The 21164-nt window shown below is 39.8% G+C and overlaps 1 protein-coding gene across 1 annotated transcript in view; it reads left to right on the forward strand.

Moving 5' to 3' along the window:
- LOC138514506 (olfactory receptor 5AR1-like) overlaps positions 1–20922 on the forward strand; it is a 69778-nt gene extending 48856 nt beyond the window's left edge. The window contains exon 3 of the mRNA XM_069629979.1: positions 19728–20922. Coding sequence (XP_069486080.1) covers positions 19728–20657 — 930 coding nt within the window. The 3' untranslated portion in view covers positions 20658–20922. The remainder of the gene's footprint in view (positions 1–19727) is intronic.
- Positions 20923–21164: the final 242 nt, after the last annotated feature.

The following is a 21164-nucleotide window of genomic DNA, read 5'->3' on the forward strand; positions in this document are numbered from 1 at the left end:
AAATGGAGTGATGCCAGCAGGGCAACCTAAACCAAGATCATGGGACACTGGAAGCAAGTTGGCGCCTGGCATTGGTGATCGCTTTGGTGAAAAAAGAAAAGCATTGTGCGACCTGGGTACTTACTATATGGCTTTGTAAAAGCACAGATCAGTCTGAGGTACCATTGACCAGCTATGATTGCATTGCACAAATGAGTTTGTGATTAGGCAGTTACACCCCGTATGGTTGAGTGTAAATAAGCCCCCAGAAACATGCAGAAAGGTGATAAATAATTGCAGTAGCAATGACAAAGTGTGTAGTTACCTGATGAGACTTTTTGAAGATGGGGGTGGTATTATGGGAAGGGGTGGATAACGCTGATATTGAAGTTTTGATGAAATCCTAACATTTCTGTTTGTATTTTGCCTAGGCAAAGCACGACAAGACATTTCATAATATCAAAAATTAATATGCAGTTTGTGGGTGACACTGATCAAAGAAGGGTCAGACGCATTCTCAGAGAAAGCGAGCCACTGCGACATGCTATTTCAACTTTAACGTGCCCTGCACCGCACTCAATGCTGTAACCTGCGAATAGTGTCCAACAGAGTAATAACTTTTGCTGAACTGGCACGATGCAGACTTGGCTAATTATCAAGTATTTGATGCTACACATTTAAATGACATGTTTTGCCCTTTCTTGTTTAAAGGACTATGGACAATGAATTGTGGACTGTAACATCAGGCACCACATACAGCTGTGTGACACAGCAATTGAATGCTAACACATTGAAAAATGGTTTTTAAATGCACTGTTGAGATGAATCTGAAAAAACCAAATGGTTTTACTCTTCCAACTGAATGGCTTTAACCAGAGATGTTTTGTTTTTTTTTGAAAAAAAAAAATATTCTACATTGCACGTAGGCAGGAGAATGATTTATGAACTGTTGGGGCAGCAGAATTATGCAAGCAGGAGCGTAATTTATTTTGAGATAAGATGAGTGCGCACATCAAAGTCACCTGTGCGTAGGTTAAGATTCTTAATTGAAGTAATGCTGCCAAGTGTATGAGCTATAATTTGAAATGGTAATCTTTGAAACACTGGATACTTTTACAGCCAGCTTAAGGCAGGTAAATGAAACCATGACTGACTTGATGTTTGATTTTATGACACAGAGTGTGACACGGTTTTTTGTTAAACCAACCAGTTTCATGTTTTTGTGAGGACAGCTGTCTCCAGCACACTAATGCAAAGAGTCACCTTTTGATTGTAGACATTTGGAATAATTCTTTGGAAAAGCGCTACAAATGAGTATCCACATGGAATTGCTAGTGTACTGGCCTGGCACATTGTCAGGCATCTTTTGTCACTGAATGGATACCATTTGTTTAATTTGTCTAATGTGATGTTTTTCTGACCAAGAACTGCAGCGAGTGTTCTCGCCAAGATTTAATGAACTATAACTTGACTAAATGAATTTTTTCCATGGTGTGATGAAACAGCCACTGCCGGATAGTAGTATGGTGTTTGTGGCTAAAGTTATTATTGTATATGGTAGATATCCCACTTGAAGAAGGGTATTCTCCAAGTCACAGAAGGTAGACACTGTGAACCTGTTAGATTTTCCAGTAGTATGACAACATGTAAATTGTAGGCTGGTAATGCACACCTTCATTATTACAGTGCTACACTTAGACATAGATTTATCATGAGGCAATGTTTCCTTAGTACTACCAAGCTGCTACAAATGGAGTCCATTTCTATGGCCCATCACTAGAGTGCGCGTAGCTAGGGAGCTAGATTCATTAATTGCAGGTGCTTTATATGCTTGTGACATAGAAACTGTGCACAATAAGCTAGCCACTATGGGTTCTGATGCCAGCTCTGCTATAGAACTTCTGGCCTAGTGGGGCCCATTGATATGCCCAGCACTGCTACAAGTATTGACAGCCAATTGAAGATGACAGAATTTTAGACATGTAGACATTTTTGTCTGCCATAGGGCAGGTCAACAAGACTGCTAAATACACACAATGCATTGTATGGCAAACATTGTTAAATCAGCAGGTGTTGGCTTTTTACTGGGTGGGGGCAACCATCCTCCACACACTGGCACGCAGAGCTACAGTTACCAGCATACATATGGATTGAATTGCTTGCTTTTTGATTGCATGAATAACACATGCCATGCTTTGATGTAAATTAGTAGAATTGTTTTTATTTAGACAACCTGGTGCCCATGGGTTCACCTTGTTCACGAAATTAGATGGTTTCTGGTTGGGTTCCACCTACCTGGGGGAAGTGTCTAGTCACACAGCCCATAGTCACGCTTGAATGCCCTGGGATCAGGGGGAGGGTAGGCCCTTAGGGTGAAAGGCTGCCAGGTTTTAGAATTGGTAACCATACATAAATGCAATAGTGCATTGTAGATTAGACTACACTGGATTGCCTTGACATTTTAACTGCATGCTGCTTTTTAACTGACAATCAGTTATACAAAATTGATTTAGGTATTTTTGTGTAGGCCAGGTTTTGGCTAGAGTAAATGTCCATGTTCACTTTGTGTAGGTATTTTTGTGTAGGCCAGGTTTTGGCTAGAGTAAATGTCCATGTTCACTTTGTGTAGGTATTTTTGTGTAGGCCAGGTTTTGGCAAGGGTATATGTCACTGTTCACTTTGTGTACATTTTTGTTTAGGTAGTGTTTTACCTTGCATGCCACGCTAACTAACCGCTATAAGATAGTTTGCTTAAACCTCTTGCAAAGCCCCAAGGTCTTTATCGCTGCACTAAATACTATATTGATAGGTATTAGTCAGCATTTTGTCGCACACACGTTGAATAGGGGTGGAATGTAGTGATACACGAAATTGCAACCTTGCCAATCAGGGCTTTAGATGACAGCATTAGCCGCTGAAAGCCAATAGTGTATTCAAAGTATGTGCTAAAAATGCTGACAGTAGTCTGTTGTAGCACTTCCATTATGCAGTAGTGAGCTACAAGGAATATGACAGGCAGGGAGGGCCCCCAGCTATGTAGCTAATAGGTTTTTGGAGTGTTTGGAACATCATGGCACCTATATAGCGCTTAGATAGCCAGTCTTAAGCGCTATAAACACTAAGCTATGAGTGCATGCCTTTTAGAGCTTGCAGATGGGGTTAATACATCCCTGCTTCCCTTAGAATATTCAGCCTCACTAACGTTAGCCCTGGCTCCAAGCTAATCTTCCTTTTCTCTGGGAAGGTACTGATAAGACATTCCTCAGCCAGCGCAGATGGGAACAAGGGAGGGGGTAGGAGCGAGCAGGGAGCATCTCAGAGAGAGCTGGGTTTTTTCCATGAGCCAGTTGCACAGGGAAAGTTCTGGAACTGTGCGTCATGGTGACTGACAGCAAGAAGTTATAAAATATCCATGCACACATGGATCAGGGGGAGATCGCCTGTGGACTTGATTCGTGTACAGTCAGGTGCCCGGAATTGGCTCTCACGGTGTCCTCCAGCCTTGTTTTTCTATGAGAAACCCAGGTCTCCCAGGGCTGAGATTAAGGGACGTAAGACTGTGTTTCTCTATGTTTCTCTATATTTCTCTATGTTTCTCTATGTTTATCTAAGTTCCATGTTTCACTATATTTTGCATTGCTCTTTGTTTTATGCTTTGTAATACTCTCTAACTTGAATCCCAAATGTATATGAAATTCACTGCTTAGAATAAATATGCTTTATCTTTGAGGGTGTCATTTGTCACTAGCATGAGATCACTGCTCAGCACAATAGAACCTGTATTTTGGGCTGAATTGGGTATTTTTGCTCTCAAAGGGCTGGCCCCGAGGAAGATTTTGCCCAATATCAAGACAAGTCCCTTGCCAAATTTCAAATAGGTCATCAATAAACCTAGTAAGGCATTTGAGCTTGTTGTTCCATCTTGGAATATTGATAACCTTAGTTTCTTCCAAATATGCCATATATATGTTGGCATAACTTGGTGCCATCGCTGCACCCATTGAAGTCCCAGAGATTTGAATAAAGTACCTCTTTTCAAAGCAAAAAAAGTTATTCTCCAATACTATGCTTAGTAATTTAAGACTGAATAAGGGATCACTCTTCACCAGTTCTCCACTTTTCAATAACATCCATTCCATTGCTTCTAGTCCTCCTTGCATCCATTCCATTGCTTCTAGTCCTCCTTGATGTGTGATGTTGGTATATAAACTAGTGACACCCATTGTAAACAAAAAATCTGTTTCTGGATTAAAGGTAACAGTTTCCAATTTTCTTAGGAAATAATTGGTGTCTTGAATATAAGTGCTACAGATACGGGTCAGTGGCTGAATAACCTTGTCTATGTATTATACAATCGGTTCTAGAAGACTGTTGTTTGCTGCAATGATAGGCCGTCCCGGTGGGTTTAAAAGGTTCTTGTGAATCTTTGGTAATATATAAATCACCGGCATGATCGGATATAGACTATTCAAGAATCTTTTCGTTTTTTCTGTAATGATGTCTGATTCCATAGCTTCATCCAAAGTTCTGTTAATTATTGTTCTCGCTCTTTCCGTTGGATCTTCAAAGATCTCAAGGTACGTATCGTGGTCTTCCAATTGACGTAACACTTCCATTTTTATTTCTCGGTGTCCATAATGACAAGGGCTCCCCCTTTGTCAGCGGGGTTTCAGAATGATGTCTGGATTTTGCCAAAGTTGTTCTAATGCCTGTTTTTCTCTATGGGTGAAATTCCCTTTTCTTCTGCCCTGGAATTTGAGTTTAAGGTCTTTAAGCACCAATTTTTGAAAAGACTCAAGAGTCGAATTCTGTACAGGTGGTGTAAATGTGCTTTTAGGTTTCATTTCCAAATTTTTTGATGGTTGGGTATTCTCCGGAATATCAATAACATCAAAGAACAATTTCAACTCCATTTTTCTCATCAATTTGAAAAAAGCAATGTTTTCTTTCAATAAGGTAGTTTTGTTTGAGGTACAAATGAAACACTCTTTTGTAGTGTTTCACATTCAAAAGTGGACAGTCTATATTTTGAAATGTTAACCACTAAGTTTTCTTTATTGGATGATTCACTTTCCTGGCCGTTTTTTTTTCTTTTTCCCTCTTCGTGTCTTATTCCATCTAAAAAAGAATATGTGACAGGTGTGATGTCTGCGGGAGGTTTCGAAGTGCTTGGGATCTGGCTGGACCCTCTCGTCTCTCTTCTATCTTCTCTTGCTTCCTCTGGTTCCACTTCCATTGGCACTACGACCTCGATATTTGTGTTGATAGTACACCAGAAAGCAGCTGCATTAGGAGATTTCAATATTTCAAGCATGGCCAAGTTATCTGTGTTTAATCTGGTCGGAGTGCTTTTAAGATATTGTTTATATCTGTATTGGACACGTTTTTTGCCCTCTATGTAAAGTTCTTTCGTAAGGCAGCCATTTCTGAGGTTCCTTAGTTGTTTTCTTCCTTCACGCTTGGCCAAAGCTATCCCAGCATCTAGAACATGCAGTCTTTTGCCAGACTGAAAGAACCTGGTTCTCCACGAAACTGCCCTGAGACACTCTCGAATCAGCTAACTGAATTTTTCTATACAATCACCACCCTTCAGAAATGCTTCCTTATCCATCATACCCTGGAGAGCTTTTTTTTATTTAAAGCAGAGCAGTTTGAGATGTTCCATTTTATGGTTAAGTCCACTCTTCCCGGTTCCAGAAAAGCTGACGGAATGTGTCGGTCAAGGACTCCCAAGAGCAAGTTACAGTTGATATGTAGGGTCAAGTGGTCACTAATTCCCACATCTGTTAAGAATAGAGGGGAACTGTGGCCTTCCAATTCCTGAGATATATAGATGTAATCTATCCACAATCTTGTTTCGCTCCTCCGCCAACTGTAGCTGGAGCCTTCCTCAAGTGGGCCTTCTGGTAGACAGAGGTTCAAGCCCCAGTGAATTAGGGTTGAGTCCCACTTTAACCCAGATGTAGTCGCCTGCAAACCTCTCAAGATAACTACTCCCACTCAACTTTCCTGAGTGAGGCCCAAAAGACAATCGAGTTAAAGTCTACCCCAACAATTATGTTGTGTTGGAGACCTGCTTCCAGCCAATAGGCTATGACTGAGTCATCACATTAAATGACCTTGCATTGGTGGAGGAGACTCAGTGCCAGTAGATGTTGATAAACAGGAACAACCTTTCCTGAGAACCCCCATCTAAGCGAACTGCCAAAACATTGTCTCAAAATGTCTCCATTTCAGATCACTCTCCTTTCATATTCACGTTTATTGCTATCCCCTTTGTTGCCTCTCCTTGCAGCTTTAGAAAATGACACAAATTCTTACAATATCAACACGTTTAGTGGCCATAGTCTCTTGTAACATAACAACATTTTTGCTACAGAAAACAGTGTTACTGTGCGCTGCCGTTAATACGTTCTTAAGTTCACAGACATTCCTAAACAAGATAGACCTTTTTATTTTGAAAGTCAGGGTTTGGGTCCATGGAATGGATGGGATTTTCTTTTTGGGACAATGGCACATTCAAATGAAAGGCGGGGTTATGGAAAATGGAATTAATGGTAAAATTCATTTCGGGAAACAGCCAGGGACGTCATTTCCCCAAAATGCCAGGGGTAGCAGAAGTGACATCACACGTCCCTTGACCTCTGATGACATCGCAGGAAGTGATACAGTGAAGGGTAGTTGAGTGGGCACTGCTTCCTTTCTTATTGTCTTTATAGTATTTATAATTTCAAACAGGTAAATCTCTGCTTTTGTGGGGTGCAGCCCACAAGTATGCGCCACCATGCAGGGCACAATAATGAACGTGAAACAAAGACTAATTGACAAAAAGATACTTATCTTGTAAAGAAAAATTATTATGATAATAATAACTCTTCTCCTTTTGCTGCAGAAATGTCTTTTTAATTTCTTTAAAAAATCGCAATTAATCAATTGTGCCTGTCTGACCAATGTATATCGGACCGAGAGATATACGTATATCTCTGTACGTATAAATAATTATGATTTTATTAGTATGCTACTCAAAATGTTGGTATGTAATATCTAATATTAGTATTGACCATATTTCCCTGTGGATATGTGTCTACTCTCTACGCCGTTAAAGTGAAGTAAGTGTTGAAGTAGGGGGGCTACCTTGCTTGTGGACGCCGTTCGCATTCAGTCGCTGCACCAAGCACTCTGAAAAATGTAAAATGTAAGCGGGTGGTTTAGAAACTGTCCCTCATAAAAATAAACCATTCTTTTCATGTAGATGTTAGTTAATAATTGTGGATCACCTTACCAGATCTCCATTGTGCAATCAATATAGAGCACAATCATGTGGAAGTGAAACGCGTGCTGACGGTCTGATATGAGTTGTGGTCTGCAATCATGGCCATGCTGCCTTACAAGATGGCCGTCACACTGGGAGAGCAGCAGCCATCTTGGGAGGGTTTGTGTATGTGAGGCTAATGAAATGTGCCTAATCAAATGGTATTGTTGCTGTCTGATCAACGTTGCCTACTGTAGACACACGTTGCTGATAGTCTTGGCTTGTGTGGATCTCAATGCACATACCTGAGTGTTATTGATCCGCTTGTCCTTAACCGAAATGGAGGAATTACTATGACCGTATCAGTAATGTGTGTTAGACCCCACCTCGAAGTGATATCACAGGAAGCTATGAAACATGACCTTTCACCCCTTGACAAAACATGAAGTGGCATCACATAGCATTGTTCCTAAGTACACTATGAAATATATGCTTACAATATTACTAATGTGATTTACATTTCGTACAAGAATGGATCACCAGATGTATCATTAATATCAGTGTGCATAGGCCCATATTACCAAATTACTGTGATTGCAAGCAGAAATCCAAGGCCAAATGATAATGATATGTTATTATATAGCACTTAAGCGTGTTTCATAAAGAACAAATATACATTCAATATCATCCAACATTTGTTGGTACGCATTTATTGACCACACTTACACTGCAGCAAGCATTCAACCCACTAAGCTATGTACCCGGCCATAGTAAAATGCGCAATTACATGTCTGAATGTTCTGAAAGTCAGAAAGCAAATTACACTGGTAACTGAGATTTAACAGCAGGCCAGTTCATCTGCAGGTCTGGTGCAAAGTTGGCCGCATGTCAAGCCGGCGTGTATCTACTTTTCAGGCTTGCTTTCCCTATTTTGTCAAAGGTTGGCAAAATAGGAAAAGCATCATACTCACACAACATCCCATACTATGGGCACTCGTTACCTCATACATGCAAACAAACATCCTGAACAGCATGCCTGGGAGATGGGAAAGATAGACACATTACAACAAAGCATGAATTGTGGCACAATTAAATGAATGGCCACTTGATGTGCTATGGTCAAATATTTCTGCACTGTACACAAGTTTATAGGCACAATGATTTTGTCAAGTGACAGAGGACACTGAGATGGAATGTCTTGTGATTATCGTAACTGAGACAATGGTAGAAATAACATGCTAGAACTGCAACTTGCGACAAGCAAAATACATAGTCCAAAATTGATGCTTATTCTACTCTGATTGCTTTTTGGAAGTTTCTGACTGCATTGTGAATTTGAGGGAGTCCAGCAATTATTGTATCGAATTCCAGAAAGACAAATTATTTTGTGAAAATCTCCATGAATAAGACTTCAGCAAACTCCAGCAAGTGTCCAAGTGCCCAGTGTAATAGGGTATTGATCATATAGAGCACCTATGACACCATTTATATTATGAATTATTTTGCAATGCCAACCCATTTTCCCACACCTTGTATTGGACATTCATTTTCCCCGCTCTCCAGAAGTCTGGCCTCTGTCAGCCGATAGGGCAAGGGGTTTATGCGATCTAGATCTAGATTATGGATAATGAGGGGATGAGAGAGAAGTACACTTTAGCAACTCCAAAAAGTCACAACTTGACAACTTTTTGTACCCTACAACTAAACGCAATAATATATATATTTTCGGATTCAGCTATTTTTGCTGGGCCCCGAGAAACTAATTTGGTCCCGGCACAACCTTACTGGCGCTCATCATCATTTTTCATCCTTTGTACAAATACTAGGACTATGAAACTTTAAAATCCAACCATTAATTTCATGTTGTATCATCTGTCCAACTGTCAGATTTCTATCATTTATGGGAAAATCAGAAACACATTTAGATCTAAAGCTCAAATTCCACACCTTCCATGGAGTTCATATTTACATAGAACGGACCGACTTGTTCCACGCTTTACCATGATATAGGTCCCGACTCTGTGCGTCGCTTCAGTCCCTTTTTTATAAAGGAAAAATAAGTCCAATGTTAATCAATAGTAATGCATTAATATGGAAATTATTGTTTTTACGTCCAGCAAGCTCAGTAAGTTTCATTTCTCAAACGTCACATGATGTGGGTGTGTGCTTGGCTCAATGTTGTTTCAGTGCAGCAATTAGTGTTTCATAAGGTCTCTTTGTTTGAAGCTAAGCCGCTGTATTTTCTTGCATTTTGCTGAAATAGACCTACATTCCTTGTATGTATTGACCAAAGATCTCTGGAGGTCAGAGATCCAGATGACACAGTCCAGCGGTTCAATAAGGGATGCCACAAAAGAAACCATATTTACAATTTGAAGGCAATGGCTTTTTAAATCGAGAGGATGTATTTTACATTTAAAGCATTTTATTTCAATACACTGCATCTTGGCCTTCTGTCCACGTGTAAGCATATTTCTTTAATCTGACAGTAAGGACATGATTGTTCATTCTGAATTGTTCACCCACGGATTTCTGTTTAACATGTGAACCCAGTGTCCACTTTAAAATAAAGTAGGCCTTTCCATTTCAATAATGTCAGTTTGTATGTTAGAAATTAAGTGTTTTATTTATTTCAAATGAAATATGTTGCTTGCCTTTGCCTTTAGATGTAAGGCACAGTTCCTTCTTTTTATTTCCCAATTACACAGCATGTTCATGTACGGTGTTTCATGTATAATGCTACTGTTTGTCTTTCTCAGTCATAATGTGCCTTTTCCCATTATACATGAAGTCAGCATTTGCAGAAACACATGTCTTTTGGAATCCATTGGGTACATTCAGAAGTATTAAAGTTCTGAGGAACACTTTCCTTCACCTGAGTTGCTTTCCATTTTCGCAAGGTTCAATGAGAGCCACATTTCGGATTTGCTGGGTTTCAGTTATATATTATGAGTTTAGGTTGGCCTGCATGTTCCAATGGGTTTCTTCCATCAGCCCGCTTAAATCTTGCATTGGAGGCATAGCGTGGCCCTTTTAGTTCATGTCATTCTGGGGCTAATGGATACCCCACAAAGGAGAGACATAGCCATTCAGTCTTGTTGGCAGGGCCAGGCTGTCTGACCGGAATACATGTAACCCTTCTATAGCTGGGCTGGGTTCACAGTGATGACACATGTATGATATCAATTTGTTGTGATTTAAAATATTTGAGAGATACCATCCACCATAACTTAAACTCAGGTATGGCTTATATTTAAAGTTTACAACTGCCACCTAAATAGTAACTCTCATAGTTAGGTGGTTTGGGAACATAACATATATCATATCTTAAATGCAACCTCTATGCGTGACCTCACAGTTGCACATTATGCTTTTGGCGTGGAGCTTATAAAAGGGGACACAAGGTAAGCAGGAAAACCTTTCTGAGATGTAATTACCTGCATGATTTAATTAATTAATTTTTAAAAAGCCAGGGCTTTCACACGCATGCCAAATGGCAATTCCCCACAGGTACTGGCCCACATTGTTTTTTGTTACTGTGACACAGCCTTTTTATTGGGAATCATAGGTGAAGGTAGCATGAGTATTCCTATATGGTACTGGCTCACATTGGTGGGGACACCCTAGATTTATTTCTTTATTGTGGCATAGTATTTTGTACAGAGCATTAAGGCTAAAGGCAGCATGGTGACTATTCTTTCATGTTTCTCGCCAACATTGGTGGCTCCCGTATGGACACATTCTTTTCCGGAGACTTGGAATTTGTTACTGGGCACGAAGGGTGAAGCCAACATGAGTATTACTGCATGGCTAGACTTGCCTTCATTTCTGAATCCAGTCTGGATTTATTTTCTTATTATGGCCTGGCATTTATTACTAAACATTAAGGGTAAATCAAACATGATAAGTGTTATTACCTGACTAGACACGGCTACATTGGTGTAGCCAAACTGGACATATTTACATACTGTGACATGGAATTTCGTACTGGTAAAACCAACAGGAGAATGTGATCCCTGCTCATTGCACATTTTTGCTCACACAGAGTGTTTTGTAAAGGTGGTTTTACCTGGTGGTTGATGATTGTAGTCGTTTTGTCAGCTAACGTTTTGAGGGTAATGGTGAATGTCTGTGAATATGTGTTGGGTGGGAATGCCACATGCTCTGAGTCAGTGTACATATGTGTGTTGCCCACTGTGTGCAGGGAACACTCACTCCTGTGCCCATTTGGTGAAACGTTGACCATAAAATAATAGGCCATGCTGTGAGAATATACATAGTGATTGCTCTATACTTGAGAGAGACATTTAATAATGGCATTGTTAACATAATGTTTATGCTAGAGCATATAGTTTGACAAAATTATCTATGTTTCTGCTAAGGTGTGGAAACTGGGAACACCAACACGTGGCATGCGTTTTGTTCTCACTGCTGCAAAACAGCTTTAAAGGTTAGTCATTGTGTATGATATCTTGAACGAGGGATGCAAGGTCTGAACTGAAGGCAATTCTGAGCCCTTGTTAATGGTTGAGGTTTGGTCTTGCTAAAAATGTGTGAAATGGAGGACTTTCTGCACCTTTGTAGGAATAGAATATGAATAATGTGTGCAAGGGTATCCAACCTTTTGCTTGTGATCTATTGACTGTTTGACTTTGTACTGCCACATCTCATTAACGCTCACCTTTCGAAACAGTGTTCCTTAAGTGTAACAAGTGCATTGGTGTCTTCTTCGTTTATGTATGTTAGCGGCGATGAGCGTGTAGAACAGAAAACGAAGTAAACATGGCGGCCGTATCGAAAGATTATGACGCACTTCACGCTGTGGCACAACCAATCGGTGAAAGCACAACATGGTCGCGGGCAGCACGCCACAGTATAGCCAATTGAAATCTTCTCTACGGAGCGAACATGGAAGTGTGACCGCAGAGCGGACATAGATATCACTAATTTTTAGAGACATACTTTTGATCGTTTTTAAGGAAACTACTGGACGGATTGTCACCAAATTTACAAAAGCACGCTTTCGGGACCAAGCCCCTGCCCCTGCTGCAAATCTGGTGAAAATCCATCCAGCGGTTTGGCCTGTAGCCGTGCGCAAGGTTTTTCCCCCATTCAGTCTATGGGGAAAAAAAGACGTTTTGGGACGCCCTCTATAACTTTTCCCCCCTAGACGAATCCTCACCTAACTTTGCAATAAAATTCAGAGTGGCTCACATACTTTTTTTGCAAAGTTTGGTGAGGATTCGTCCAGGGGGAGCAGAGTTATAGGCTGCCCAAAAGGTGCTCTTCCTATGGAAACAGCAACTTATCCATAACTACACAGCCACTACTGTGGCTGTGTAATATATGAACACTGTTCCTGTTCTTTCATGAGAGTATTCTTTTATTGAGGCAAATTTATGAATGGGCTTGCATTTGTAGATGCAAGTATGTTAGTTTATTCATATAAGGACTTTGACTAACATTAGATGTTTAGTTATATGAAAGTAGGAGGTAAGAGTTCTTATTTTATTATTGGGAGGAGTGCTAGGGTTGGTCTGGGCTTCTTTGCTCTGTAGTATTGGCTACTAGCATCCTGTCGGTAGGGGGTTGGGGGTGTTCTTTGTTATTATTTTTATGTATTTTTTATTTTAGTAGATTTTCAAATAGCTAGTTTCTCTCGAGATTCTGTCAGAGTGATGGCAACATCTATAAAGCAGGATTTGAAGGTGATGTGTTGGAATGTTAATGGACTGAACAATATTAACAAGAGACAGGGAATTTACAATTATATGGGTGATATGTTATATGATGTTTACTTCTTGCAAGAGACACATTTGCTTGGAGATGAGGTCAAAAATGTGCAAAAGCAATGGGTTGGTAGTGTGTATGGCTCAAGTTCTACTTCTAGATCTAGGGGAGTGGCAATACTATTTTGTAAAAAAGCACTGGTTAAGATTTTAAAACAAAAATCAGATAGAGAAGGAAGAATTTTAATCCTTTTATTGGACCTTCAAGGATGCAAGCTGACGTTATGTAACATTTACACGCCATCAGTTGATGATGGCTCCTTTTTCAGGACAGTGTCGCAAATGATACAAGATTTTGACTCCCAGAATGTTATTTTGGGAGGGGACTTCAATTTGGTGATAGACTCAAGGCTAGACCGAAGTAATGGTAGGGAGGACATTAGAAGTGATCCTCATTTTAGATCTTTCCAGGCGTTGATAGAGGAAAATGACTTAAAAGATTGTTGGCGTTTAACACATCCGAACATGAAAGAATTCAGTTTTTATTCACACTCTCAATGCACATACTCTCGCATTGATATGTTTTTCACCAGTGGTAAAATTACTGAAAACTTTAAGAGGGGGGAAATAGTAAATATTATAGTTTCAGATCATAAATCTTTCACTTGGCGGATGAATACCTCTATCTTACAGGATGAAAGAATAGTTGATAAAATAAGAAGTGAAGCTGACCATTTTGTGAAATAGAACTGATGAATTGAATATTAAAAGTATCTGGGAAACATTTAAATGCACAATGAGGGGCCTAATCCTGGGTCTATCTGTTGGGAGGAGGAAAAAGATGGAGTTTCAAAATTTGGATTCGGAGAGGTGCATCAAGGATGCGACTAGTATTTCGGTGGCTGATCCGACAAATCAGAGTAAGAAGAAAGATTTAGGTGATTTAAAAAGAGAAATGAACAGATTAATTAATGAGAGGGTTGATAAACAGCTATTTTGTCTCAGATGCCCCTACTTTGAGCAAGGCAAAAAGAGTGACCATTGGCTGGTCTATAGGCTCCGTCATCAGAACTCAGAAGGAGCTATTACCTCAATTTGTGGTTCGGATGGTCGAACAACATTTCACCCAGTGGAAATTAATTAAACATTTAAAACTACTTCACAAAATTATATCGAAATGAGCCTGACATTACTGGTCAAGGTGGATCTTTTCTTTACTCTCTAGTGATTCCATTACTGTCTGATAAGGATAAGAAAGCCCTTGAAAACACGATAACTTTAGATGAGATCAAATTAGAGATCCAAAAATTGAATGTTGGTAGATCCCCGGGCACCGATGGGCTACCGGTGGAATTGTACAAAATTTTACAAGAGTCTGCATTAGAACTGTTGAAAGATACTTACACAGCGTCCAGACAAGAAGGTCTATTGCCGTCTTCCACAGTACATGCAACTATCATTTTTTTTTAAAAAAGTAAAAGATTGCAATCTACTAGCAAACTATCGTCCAATAAGCCTAATAAATACTGATAACAAAATTCGGGCAAAAGTATTAGCTTTGAGAATTACCCACATGATGGAACATCTAGTCCATGATGATCAATCCGGTTTCATTTAGAATCGCAAGACTTCTAGTAACATGCGAAGACTACTGCTGACAATGGTTAAGGCTCAATCCTTTCGGAGGATTTAGCTGCCTTTTCCCTGGACGCAGAAAAGGCATTTGATCGAATAAATTGGGTTTATCTTTTTTCAGTTTTAAGAAAGATGAACTTTGGGGAGGATTTTGTTTCGTGGATACGCCTATTCTATACACTTCCAACAGCTGATATCAGGACTAATGGCTGAAGATCTAGTTTGTTTGCTTTACAGAGGGGTACCAGGCAAGGGTGTCCCTTGTCACCTTTGCTTTTGTTTTGGCGATTGAACCATTAGCAATCGCATTATGGCAGGATCAAAATTTGAGTGGGATTAGATTTCAAGGGGCGGCACAGAAAATCTGGTTTTACGCAGATTACCTTTTGTTAATAATTAAAGGAATGAACAGCTCTTTACCAGCTCTGATGGAAATATTGAGTACTTTTTATAAGATTTCTGGGTACAAAATTAACTACTCAAAATCGGAAGTTATGCCATTGACCTACTCTTGTTATAGAACTTATATTGTATTGTGGGGTTTCAAATGGTGTGCAAGGAGGGTTGCATATCTTGGGGTATGGCTGACTCCACACTTAGAGAACATGGTTGAGGAAAACATGAAAGAGGTGTGTAGAGATCTTGAACTATCTTTGGAAAGATGGTCACTGTTAAATGTGTCTATGTGGGGTAAAACAAATGCTTTGAAAATGACAGCTACACCAATAATTAATTATATACTTCGTATGCTACCCCTAGAAATTAAATCATCTTATTGGAAAGAGATTGAATATTTGATACAATCATTCATTTGGGATAAGAAACCTCAGAGAATGCAGCTTTGGAAACTTCAGCTTCCATTGGAAAAGGGTGGACTTTCCAGCCTAACATCTTGCATTTACATGTCAATTTATTGTACCATTTCTAAAGGATGATAAATGGGTTATTGCAGAGGCAAGTTTGGTTGGTCCACTGCTCCCAAGAGCTGTCCTAACTACTACAAACATTGTGAGCAAAAGGAATCCCATTACTGAGTTTCTGAGGAAATGTTGGAATAACCTGTATCATATATTAAGGGTCGGATGCACTACATTCGCCCAATGCTTCAATTTGGCTGAATACAGCAATTAAGGACAAAGGAAATGTATTGTTTTGGGCAGATCGGTTTTTGGCTGGTGTGTGCTGGATTGGTGATTTATGGCAATATGGAAAATGGATTTCAAGGGCGGACATTTGTAAGAAATGGAACATTGAGAATTTTTCTGAGTGTGATTACAGACGTCTGAGAAAATGTATTGGCATGGTGAGGTGGGAAGATGATGTAAATCTAGACATCTGGTCTGATGCGAGCAGTCCAGGAGAAGGAGGGGTTGCAAGTAGAATATACAGGCAAATCATGTCTAGATACAAAGAAAACAAGAAATTAAGGGAAGGATGGAGTCTACGGTTGGGTTGCGATGTTTTCGGAAGATTCATGGATGGATATTTGCATGAATGTGAAATTTTGTTCGATTAAACTTGAGTGAAAGATAGAGACAAATTAAAATTCTAAACAGGGTATATTGGAGCGCTGAAAGAATGATGAAGTGGGTAAATGACTGACACTGATGATTGCTGGAAATGCTTGAGTGATGTGGGTACAATTGAACATATGTTCTGGCATTGCTCAAGAATTCAAGGGTTTTGGACAGTTGTATGTAATATGTGTCTATGTGTCTTGGGAACTGTAATTGTTTTAGACTTTAAAACAATGATTTTAGGAAGCAATGATTTATTGGGTGAGCTTACGAACTCACAAAAGAAATTCTTGTTTAGAGGGCTTTAATAGGTAAAAAGATGATACTTCATAATTGGAAGACTCAAACAGTTCCGCTACCGTCAGATTGGATCTCAGAGATGCACTCTCTTGCAGGTATGGAAGATGACATTTTCAGGAGACAAAAGAAATTGCAACTTTTTGATAAAATATGGAGAAGATTACTGATGTACATAAAAAGAGGTTCTGTTTTCTTTAGAGATGTTATTTATAGCTTTAAGATTGTATGAAATGTATATGTGATGCAATCAATTGTACAGTTTCGTTCAATGTGTGGTTACTACATTGTTGTAATGTTGGATTCCTTTGCATGTTTGTATTTTGAATAAAGAAATTAAAAAAAAAGATATCAGCAAAAAAAAAAGAATATAAAAAGAATACTGGCAGTAACTATGACATAAATGAGAAAATGAAGAAGATCTGAGGTTGTTTTTGCTTGCTTTTCCAGAGCTTTTGCCAATTTTTTCAAATTCGGATTTCTGACATAGAGCCTCTCCCAGATGTTGTTCAGACCCTAGGGAAGTAAGCAGAAAGGCTTTGCAATATGTGTTTTTTAGGCATAGCTTCAACATGCTCAGGCTCGCCATGTGGTGAATAAATTCCAGACATACACTGACACTGGAAAACCTCTCTCCAGCTATCCTTTTTTTTGGCACTGTGCCCCATAGAATATAGACAAGTCCCACGAAAAATGTGGTCCAATTGTATACATAGCTCCTCTACCTTTTCCTTCTCATGCCTTCCTGAGTATCTTACCTATCCTCTGTCTTCATTCTGACCTACTCTACTCCTCCCTACCGTTACTGATTGTTGTACGATATTCCACCTTTGCCTCGCAGATGGGCAAAGCGCTTCAATGCGGTATCCTAGCCAAACTATGCACACTAAAAGTCATAATAATCCCGCTAGAGAGGGAGGTTGTTCCCAAAACATTTATGTTATTAGGTTGTTTTTTGCGTCAGTGAACCAACAAGCAGGTGCTGACCTTAACCAACCTCCCAGGTTCTGGATGCTCATTATTCCATGGCCAAACCCATTGTTTCTACCTGGGCGCCAGTAGGGTCTTAGGGTGCTGTGGTGCCTTCTTCCAGTTGTGGTTTCCCAACAGAAGGGGAGCCTCAGGTAACTGGCATAGCTGCATCATTGCAGCCCTATGTAGTTGCTGTACTTGAATGAGGCATTTTAATTCCAGTGAAGACATCTCGCTAGCAAATCTCAACACTATTTCTGCCCTATTTTATTTCTATTACGCAGCCAATATAGCAGTGTGAGAAACTATCATTTTGCCACTTGATGTTAATTTGACATTTAAAATGGGTCACAGGTACTGATACTATGTCCACAATAAGCATGATTGTACCATTTTCAGGCACATAGGTGTTCATGCATGCATCATTTCCCATTGACCTGGTGGAATAGAACTTAGCTACTCTTGTGCAGAACCCCTCGATCAGATGAGAACCCAGCTTTGATCAAGAAGAACTCCTCAATCCACTGGGACATAAGGTTCGAGCATCCCCAGCAAAGTTATTTTCTGAGTACAGACACAACCACGCATATTTTCTTTTCATTTATACCATTTATTTCAGTCAGAATAATTTACCATACATGTGCTGATAGGATGACGATGGAACTTCCCAGGGCAACAGGCCGTGCCATTGATTTTAAGCCCGAAACATATCAGTAGTTGCTAGTGGTCCCATACAGAGGGGTGTGACCAAGCAGTTCAGGCTGGGCTGGTCCATTTGGGGTGGGATCAAGCTGTATTTGCATACTGACTTTCCTCTTCTGTAATGCTTGGCAGGCTGAAAAACAATGCGCAGAAGGGTTACCCAGAACAATGCATGTGTTTATGATTAATTCAAAACCTTCCAAAGGATTCAAGTCTTCTGGTTTGCTTAGGTCAATTTACTGGTCACATTAAAATAATGCAGAGCAGCAGTTCAACTTGATCAGTTGAGTTTTTTCTCAATCTAATATTTTTTTTCCACACAGACGTATCTTTGGTGCACTCAACTCCTGCCACTTTGCAGGATAAAGACACAGAATCATTGAGTCTTGCTACTTACTCTACATTACTGAGTCCCCAGAAGTCCCTCCTTTCTCGTTAGCTCTGCTTAAGAAATGCAGCTGCTGGACTTCACTTTCTGCCTGCTCACCCTTTACGACCTTTGTCTTGGCTACGCTCCCTCAGTCTGGACCCAGAATGCAGCCTTAACTGTGACCACCCCTGACATTTACTCCATCTTCAGTCTGCCTCTACCCCCTGCTTTCTCCCAACCCCGGTCAATCAGGTTTCAGAATGTGGTTTTCAGGTTAGCCGTTGGCTTTCCATAATTCTTCCCACTTACTCTGCATCACCTACACTTGAGGAGACTGTACTTTAATGTAGAATGTTACAAAACACTAACTAACTAAATATATACCAAAGTTATCAGGAAGTGATCAAGGATTTAGCTTATATTGTGCAGTATTTGATTGTATGTAGGAACATTAAACAGTATTCAATTAACAGGGTGTGTTACCACACTGCAGTGAGGCCATGGTAACTAACTGAACCTTTAGGTGATGCAGGGGCATATAGGGATTATGAGATAGTTCATGGTTTTGAAACAAAGGGCAGGATGGGACAGCAAGTGCTGGGAAGGATAGTGAGAAGTCATGAAAAGATGGGAAGGCAAGGATGACTTACTGCAGAAGAGACCAATTAACTATTTATTTGTTTATAAAATTGAAATAGAGTGGGGAACATGGGTTTTCTCAGTTGTGTAAGCATTAGTGGGGGAGAAGGATGCTTCCTTTTGCATTGGCTGAAATTGTCTAGGCCTAATGTATTTGTGGAGTGAAAGGTAAAATTTAAACCAGTTTTGGAAATGCTTGGTACTTGGTGTCCGGGAGCGTTTGATATAGATATAAAGAATGTAGAGAGTATTATTTCAAAGAGAACACTGAGGATCTTACTTCAGGGGGAATGGAGAATATGTTGAGGACATTTGATTCCTGAAAGAATGGTCTAAAGAGCCGTTTGATTTTGGAAAGATACATCTTTTCGGTGTAGGTGGAGTGTGGATAATGAAGGGCTGCTGTCCAATAGTGGATGGCAGACAGGCAGTTTATGTACAGTCGTTGAGATCCGTTTACTGAAAATACATCAAGAGGCTCAAAAACAGTCATATGTGAATGCTTTTCCATCCTTACCAACCTAAACTCAAGTTAGATGCCTTTAGGCATATGATTCTTGTTTATTGTGCCAAACTAATGAGTCTCCCATTAAAGTATTTTCCTGACTAATTTCACTGTTATTTTTGTGTTTAAGGTGGATGAAGGAAATGAAACCCTCCAGTATGAGTTCATTCTCTTGGGATTGACCGATAACCCAAAGTTGAAGAAGATTCTCTTTGCAGTATTTTCAGTGGTCTATGCCTTCACTGTGGTTGGCAATGTTGGCATCATTTTACTAGTCCAGCTGACCCCCAGTCTTCACACCCCCATGTATTTCTTCCTCCGACATCTGTCCTTTGTCGATCTCAGTTATTGTTCTACCATTGCCCCTAGAATGTTGGTTGATCTGCTTTCCCAAAGTAGGCGGATTTCTTTTGCCAGCTGTGTGGTGCAGCTGTTCTTTCACTTTGCTTTTGGTACTATTGAAGCTTCACTTCTGGCGACTATGGCTTATGACCGTTATGTTGCAGTGTGTCAGCCGCTGCACTACACAACCATCATGACTAGAAGGCTTTGTGTCCAACTGCTGACAGCCGTATACACTGTTGGAATTCTGCATTCAATGATCGAGACGGGCTGCACATTTCATCTGCCATTTTGCCACTGGGAAATTCATCATTTTATTTGTGACATACCTCCGTTACTCAAATTGTCATGCACAGAAACCATCATCAATGAGGTGGTAATATTCATATTTGGAGGAAGTCTGACCATGGCTACACTCCTGGCTATCCTCATTTCATATGCAGCCATTATCTCAGTTGTCCTCCGGATGCAGTCCGTGGCTGCCAGACTCAAGGTCTTCTCCACATGTAGCTCCCACTTTACTGGTGTGACATTGTACTATGGCACTATCATCTTCATCTATATTCGGCCCTCATCCAGCTATTCCCTAGACCAAGACAAGGCTCTGACTTTATTTTACACTGTTGTGATCCCAATGCTAAATCCCCTGATTTATAGTCTAAGGAACAAGGATGTGAAGGCAGCGTTGAGGAACAAAATTATAATAAAAGACATGTAGTACTTTTTCCTCAAACACCTCAAACAATCTAATTGTTAATCTGTCAACATATACTGTCAAATTAAACGATCTTCAATGTTTACTGCTGGGAGTTTTTTTGATTATTTATGCAATGTTCTTTTGATATGAACAAGTGAATGTGAAGCAACATGCACCCATGGTTATTAATTATGACCTTCATCTAGAAGATAGTGAACACTCACTTCTGGTGACTGTATTATTCAAAAGTTGTTCTTATCACAATTATTAAAAAGTGTAATTGCAAACCCGTTGCTATTCATGGAATACAGAATACTGTACATTGACTGTAGAAATTAATGTGCATCTTTTTGAGGGAATTCTATTTTTTTGTCTCCAGTTATAGTCCCTAATACATGAAACTCTACTTCTAGAAATATTTAATATCCTGTTTATTTTGATCAATTTTTATGTCTTGTATATACTTTCAACCTTAGTGCTTTAGGAAGTTGAAAATTCAGCAGCAGCACAAATAATGTGAACGTATTG

This window comes from Ambystoma mexicanum, chromosome 12, assembly GCF_040938575.1.
Source record: "Ambystoma mexicanum isolate Mex_15411 chromosome 12, UKY_AmexF1_1, whole genome shotgun sequence".
NCBI lineage: Eukaryota > Metazoa > Chordata > Amphibia > Caudata > Ambystomatidae > Ambystoma > Ambystoma mexicanum.